The 7,783-nt window shown below is 33.5% G+C and overlaps 1 protein-coding gene across 1 annotated transcript in view; it reads left to right on the top strand.

Moving 5' to 3' along the window:
• The window catches only part of LOC110018738 (NADH dehydrogenase [ubiquinone] iron-sulfur protein 6, mitochondrial), a 7,675-nt gene extending 1,213 nt beyond the window's left edge, over positions 1–6,462 (top strand). Inside the window, exons 2-3 of the mRNA XM_020716152.1 lie at positions 5,910–5,994; positions 6,180–6,462. Of these exons, the coding sequence (XP_020571811.1) occupies positions 5,910–5,994; positions 6,180–6,292 (198 nt within the window). The 3' untranslated portion in view covers positions 6,293–6,462. The remainder of the gene's footprint in view (positions 1–5,909; positions 5,995–6,179) is intronic.
• Positions 6,463–7,783: the final 1,321 nt, after the last annotated feature.

Raw genomic sequence — 7,783 nt, 5'->3', positions numbered from 1 at the left:
TATTGCAGCATCCGTCCATTCCCTACCAATGAAGTGTTGTATTTCATTTTTTTAAATTTAAAATGGTGGTATTTTTGATACGATATGAAATGTTTGGGAGTAAAAAAGCAATGTTTGGGTGTTAGATATGTAAATTCATAGGAATTGAGTGGTATGTATGTAAATGCCCCTTTCAAATTGAAATCTTTGGGATTAAGAATATTTTGAACCCATTTCTGTTGAAAAGAAAGATTAAGTAGATCTTATACTTTCAATGAAAAGTGGTTCAATTAGAACTCCTTTGCATACTTTTTCAGCTTTTTGTTCTTCTAAAAAGAATCTCTTTTCTCTCTTTTTTACTACAGCAAAGATTAATAGATTAGCTGAGTCTTAACCACCACCAACATCCACTAATTTTCATGACTATATTTTCTAACAAGCTTTTTATTCTCCCAGTCTTCTGAGTTTTAAATGTTTGATTTCTTGTGCTTTAATTTTTAGTTTTGAATTTTCTACCATTATATCTTCCAAGATATCCACTAAAGTTATTCCTTCTCGATTATATTTGTCCCCTTCTTACAAGTGTCCATGATGCAGTTCACGCAGGGAAGTACTCTACACTATTCATCATCTCCACTTAATTTAGAATATTTTTGCATCAATCTTAGCTAGTGGACACCAATGAGCTTACTCCTCCATGGGCATGCAATGTACAAGTCACCTGAATTTTTTTTTGAACCATGAGAAATGTGCACCATCAATCATCTGAATCAAGCCCAACCTTGAACTTTAGTGGCACTTGAGAAGGAGTTTGAGTCATAGGGCAATGAGTTAGGCATGATACACTAGAGTCTAGACATCAATTTTAGACAACTAGTTTGGGATAGCAATGAGGTTAAGAAGTAGTTTATTGACACCATATGTTTTCAATCATTTTATGGAGGATGAAGTGCATTTCTCTCTAGTTCTTCAGCATCGATTTGTTCTCAGAACTCATCTTTGTGAACTCTTTAATTTATTAGGAAACTTTCAAATTAAGCTACCATCAAAAAGTGTGAGAATACTCCTTCCAAGCAAGCTACCACCATAAAGTGGATGAGCAATCTATACTTGATTAAGTCGCCCTAACACAACTTAAATCACTAGTTTCACTCCAGAAAAAAAATAAATTGACTCTTAACTTGCCATCATATTGTTATTTGTCAAGTCACTTACTCTTAATAGTTGGTTATCGATGGAGAGCAATTCTCTATATATTTAGAAATTCTTTATTTTATTTTTTTCTATTCCCCAAGCTTAACTAACGACTGCTTTAATCAGTATTCTTTTGAATTCTATAAAATCATATAAAACAAGTTAAACCCCTAAAGTATCTAAACAAAAACTTAGTCAAGTCCCAAAACTTAGTTCTCCCTTTTATGATGAAATTTTCATGTAGAATAAAAAGGCCGTTTTAGCAGCGAGTCTTAAATTTCCTTGAAAGGGGATCTTAGTTTTATTTGAACAAATAAAAAACACTGGCATAAAATGAGGCTTGTCTAGACAATGTGACATTCTAAAATGATACATGCTACACTGGGGAATGACAATCGAGTAAGACCTATTAAGTTATTCAAATGTTCAATCCTATTTTGAATTAAAACTTTCTTAAGTTATCAGTCATAATAATTTATTATCTAAATAGAAATTACATTCACAAATCTTATTAGAATTAACAAATTCATTAGAAACTACAATTCGTTACAGTTCATTAAACAAGTATAATTGACCTTTTGGGTAAGAACTTCCCACTGAAGATTAGACAAAGTTACAAATTACTTTCCCACTCTTTCAATGGTCTTCATTTTTGTTCATGTAAGTGTCATCAACCAATTTTCAATGTGGCTTCGTAAAAGCGTTCCACGCCTTGCTGGATTGAGAAAATCTTGTTTTGCCAATTTCCCCAATAAAAAAGAAAGCACTTACCTCATACTTGTGGAAATTTTTGTTCGGACGATCGCTGCATGTTGTTATTTACACGGGACCATAGAAGATCTCAACAGATCAAGTCACAACTGCGCAGTCACTTAAATGAGATATCTTTCATAATCATCGTGTATCAACTTGGACAGCTCAAATGTTGTCTTGACTTTGACCTATTCAACGTTGGCAAATACCTTCAAGGCTGACTTCCCATTAAAGGCTGACTTAAAAGCAAAAGAAGGCTTTCATAAAGTTTGACTACTTACGAGCAAAGTTGATCATTTAAATAAATTGGGAAGTAAGATATGAACTTATAGGTTATCTCATGACAAACAAAATCATGAAGAGAAGCTTTTAATTCATTCAAAACAAAATTTTAATTACATCTAAGCTCAAGAGAAGATAAATAAATAATAAAATTTGGTAATACAATCTTATTTATGCGAGTACACAAAAAATGATGGTAAGTCTAATTTCTAGAAGTATAACTCTAAGAAGCTACCGCATCATTGAATTCTTCATCTAATTATTCTTCAGTTCCGCCTAGCAAATTACAATGGTTTGAATTGAGCGACCTCTTATGGATTGATACCAGTTTTTATTAATTAGTGTAACATGAACTTGCAACTACTGGAAATTTGTTCATCAAGGAGTCTTTGAGAAATTTAAGTTGACCTTTGTCTTCATCTCATGAACTTATAAGTGGACTTCTTAGGTGAATCTATCAAGCAACTCAATTGGGTGGCTGTTGTACCAATTAAGCTTGGCTTCAATTTTATTAAGTTGCTATCTCTGAACCTCAGTGGTGGCTTTTAAGTCTTATTTTGTGATAAAAATTTTACAAAAACGTCCTCAAATTTACATCAATTGTAGTATATGATTCCTCAAACAATCATATGTTGCTCCTCAGTAGGCCTGTAAACAAGCCGAGCCAGAGCGAGCTCAGTCTCGACTCGTGTTCGAAATGACTCGTGAACAGTGTGTTCGTGTTCGGCTCGAATAATATTTTTCTATTCATGTTCGTCTCGAAATTGGCGGGTTTTATTTTAGTGTTATTTAGGTTGGATCACGGTTGTATTGCCTTAGGACCGCGGCCGCGGTGTTATTGGGGGTTGGATCACGCGGGCAAGGGTAATATTGGTGCGGCATTGCTGAAGAGTTTGTAATGGTGTTATTTAGGTTGGATCGCGATTAAAGGGTAATATTGGTGCGGCATTGCTGAAGAGTTTGCGACGGTATTGGTGGGTGTTATTGCGGGTTGTAATGGTGTTATTTAGGTTGGATCACGATTGTATTGACCCAAGATAGCGGCGTTATTGCGGTATTATTTAGGTTTGAAATTATCTTTTGTGATAAAACTTTTACAAGAACCTCCTCAACTTTACATAAACTGCACTATATGCTTCCTCAAACAATCAAATATAACATCAAATCCTGTCTCTAAGAGTTGAATTCATATCACTATCATTATTAGCAATGTTAACATCACAATCGTTCTTTTGGCAACTCCAAGTTCATTTGCTGACAAATTTGTTTCACTAATCTTTTCGTTATTCAAATGTTGACTCCAATTTTTTTCTTAACCAGAAGATCACCCATTGGTTAATTCATCTTACAAAAAACTAGAATTTCATTTGAACTTTGGTTCTTTTTTCTTTTCTACTCAATTATTTTAGGCTTTTGAATGGGTCAATTCCTGAATTCAGCGGTTAGTTACCTAGAATCTAAAAACGTTTTGTTTTTTTTAGTTACTTTCTTCTTCATTTATTCAATTAGTAGGATTTTAAATTACTTGGTATTATATATAGGTTTTTATTGATGCAATGAACTGAAATTTTACATTTCGGCTTTCCTATTTGAAAATTTTCAGTATCCTCATAAATAGCTCGTGATGTTAACAAATTCAAATATAAAATTATGATCGCTTTTTTTGAGCTTGAAGACGTGACGAATGCTTCCTTTTAGATTCTATTTAAAAACCATAACATCATAAATTTGACTCTTGCGCGAAATATGTTATGGAAAATGAAATCACAAATAATTTCAGCTGTTCCAATGAACTTAACAGTAAATTTATGACAATGTTGTGTTTCGGAATTGCCGTCTTTGATCCATCAATGTTTCAGATTTCTGTGTTGCCAACAAGGGCTGTCAAGAAAAGCTCGTTCTTTGCTAAAAATGAATGTTCAGCTCACTAAATAGCTTGTGTTTGATTAGTTTGTTAAGCGAGCGGAACATGAACATTTTTATTAGCTCGACTTATAGACGAGCTTAACACAGAAATTTTGGTCAATATGTTCAGCTCATTTTGGCTCAAATTAATTAAATAATTAAATAAGTAATATAGTTTAGCTTTGTATTTAACTTTTTATGGTTATTAAAAAAAAATTAAATCATTCAAACTAATTTATAGCTGAACATTAGTTGTGGGCGGTAGTTGCTACCAACAGTGGGGGTTGGTGGTTGGCTTGGAATGTCTTTGAAATTCAACTAAATTGGCCTACTTTGGAAAACACCATAACTAACCATGGTCTGCATCTCTTCTCCTTCAAATCAAACGTCAATATTTTCAAAACTGCTGTATTTAAAATGTCAAACCAAAGAACCCGTCTGTCGCTTCAACTTTCTAAAATCTTCTGAAGAGGGTTCACATATCAGATGCTCAATACAGTATGATATGCTAATAGGGTACATCAGCATACATCACATTGAATATTTTTTTGTAAGCATATTCGTAATTGTAGCTTTTTTGCTAAAACACAGAAAAAATCAAATGGTGTAGCTAATCGAAGTACCAGGACACGGTCCTTCTGAAACTGACATTCAACTATTTTTTTTCCATTTAAAATGGGATTCATGCATTAAATTAACTTTTAGGATTTTATGCAGGCTTGTAAATTTACCGGTACAATAGCCCTGTTGTATTTTAATAATGATTATCTGATATGAATAACGTAATCATTAAGGGAATATTTCATATATACCATGCAATTCTTATTAGTTACATGTCTAATATCTAAATATTGATATTTACGCTTATAATAGTTTGGCATTAAAACCCCATGCATGAAAGTGTATTTGATTTTAATTTTTTAATTTAGTGATAGTGATATTTTTGCTAATATGCAAAAGAATTAAATGTTATGTATGTAAAATGAAGGTTTAGGCTTTAGATATATAAAGAATTGTGGCATGTATCTGAATGCCACAATCGTTAATATGTCTGCACAGTCCATAAGAGGATATATAAAGTTAAACTTGTTGTAACAAAAATCTATTGCAGCATCCGTCCATGTTGAAGACATCGGAGAGTCCTGTATGAAATTTGCCAAGTCTTTTTAATCATAGTTCATATTGTATACAAAAAATTTGTCAGCACAAATCTTGAAGAAATCTGACGGTTAGGACGGAAAGATTGACCAACCTGTTATTATCCACCCGAGCCAAGACAAAGAAATCTGTTCAAGCGACCCTGGGGCCGACCGGCCTTTCTACAACTCGGTTCCCTATTTCCCAAAATACTGCAATACCATTAGCTTGACCGTTCGATCTGCCGAAAGAGCGGACCGATCGGTAGGAGCCTCCTACCCCGAAGTGCCCATTGGCAGCTATACCTGTCTCATATTTGTGAAAGACCAGCAACCTTCATTATCCCAATAACGTAGGGACATAAATATAATCTTGTATCTGTACTCTCTTATGCCTATAAATAGGGGTCATTTTTTGAATAAAGGTGACACATTTTAGTTCATTACCATGCTCTCTCTGTTTTTCCCTTCTCTACATTGCCCTATTCCTTGGCTGTGAAATGCCAAAACAACCTTCCATTTTCTTCTACCTCTACTTTTTTGGAGCTTGCTTCTCTGGTAGTTGTTTCTGTGCTGCCATCTTTGAAGCTTGTAACGTCAGAACCATCTCACTTCACAGGTTTTTGTCAGTCTATATGAAGCATTTTGCGGTTGTTGCAGGATAGCAGCAGGAAGTCGCCCATGCAGTTGATCAACGAAGTTCCACCAATTAAGGTTGAAGGCAGGATCGTGGCCTGTGAGGGAGGTAATTAATTCTTTCAACTCATCCAATCCTTTCAATACCTTGTGTGATTGTTTGGGATTGATTCTATTCATTTAAAGAAAAACCCAACCTCTTTATCATAGAAAAACCAGGGGAAAAAAAGAAGCTTTCTGGCGTCAACCAATAGGAAGAAGCTATTATATGATAATTGTGCATTTGGTGTGCAGATTCGAACCCGGCTCTTGGGCATCCAATTGAATTCATATGCCTGGACCTAAAAGATCCAGCTGTATGCAAGTACTGCGGCCTACGGTTTGTTCAACATCATCATCATCACTAGGTCTTGTTACTTGTTTGAATTGTGTAGTACCCGAGCTTCCTCCTACTTGCGTGTTCCAAAAAAGATTATATTTTCATTGTTTATCTCCAAGCAAATTGTCCATCTAATAACTATTTGTTTCTGTTGAAGCAATTGCATTAGAGATTTGTGGGTACATGCCATCATGCGAAGTTATTGGCCATAATACTGACCAATTTAGAGTGCTTGTTCTTTCTACCTGCGTTAGGCCGTCGCCATTGTTCTGTACCTCTGTTTAGAGTTTTTTTTTTAAAAGGAAATTTTACTCTTACAATTAAATCTGTGGGATAGCTGCAAAATAATAATAATAATAATTTTCAAATCTGAACATCTTTATAAAAATTTTAGCCATTTCAAATAAACTCTAATTCTCAAACAAAATTGCAACAGCTCTGCATTACACAAACCTTTTATTTTCAAACTTACACGCTCAAATAAAATAGATTTTCTTGAACCTCATGCATATTTAATAATCTCATTTTAAACATTCTAAACTGATGTTGAAAATTAACAAGAAATAGTAAAAATTTAAAATGTTTTGAATTGTATTGTACAATTATTATTATTATTTGAAATTTTAGCGTCATAAAGCATTAGTTCACAACTAGCATCCATTGTGTAGCGTTTCTTTTTAATCAACTATAACATCATTCGAGCTGAAAAGAAAATGTACCATTTGTTGGACGATCAATTTCATTGTGATGAGCGAGTGGTTTGCTTGATTGAACATCACGATAGCAGATGTCTTTGACAGGAAATCCTTTATGTGATGCATAAAATTTCATGGTGCTGCTACGATTCAATCCTTTACCGGTGAGCATCAAGTAAAGACCGGTGATGCTAACTTAGACATTTTTACTTGAGCTATTTTCCATATTAAAACTAAAGCAACCATCAATACAAGATTCATAGACATACCACATAATCTAATGCATTTATACATTTAATGTCATTCACAGCTAAAAGTATGAATGAAAAGATATTGCTTTAGAAAGTTAATATTAATAATATTTAAATTTTTTATAAACATTCTAATGTGACTTTGGCGTTATGCATGCACCAATTAAGTTTTAAACAGAACGCAATTGATTGCTTTCTGTTCTAGGCAGAAAGAGTATGAAAACTGCGACCTACAATTTTCATTCAACATCTGGGGGGCAGAATTTGCCATCATATATATAATTTTTGTTAACAAAGAACTTAGAACACCCGAATCTATTTATTTATGACAACTGAATTGCAATCCACCACTGCAAACATAATAAATAACTCAAGGCACACAGATCAATATCTTGTGCAATTGGATCTATTTTTCTATAACACTTGTATTGCAATCTGTATACTTTCTTATAGGATCATCATCCTTCAATTATTTTCTCCTTTATTTATTTATTCTTATTTTATAATGGTTATTGGAGATGCAAATTAACTCAAAAAAGTGCATAAAGATCCTTTCAAAACTTTCCATTGTTT

This window comes from Phalaenopsis equestris, unplaced genomic scaffold, assembly GCF_001263595.1.
Source record: "Phalaenopsis equestris unplaced genomic scaffold, ASM126359v1 Scaffold000036, whole genome shotgun sequence".
Classification (NCBI taxonomy): Eukaryota; Viridiplantae; Streptophyta; class Magnoliopsida; order Asparagales; family Orchidaceae; genus Phalaenopsis; species Phalaenopsis equestris.
The sequence above is the reverse complement of the archived record's forward strand: the minus strand, read 5'-3'. Positions and strand labels throughout refer to the sequence as shown.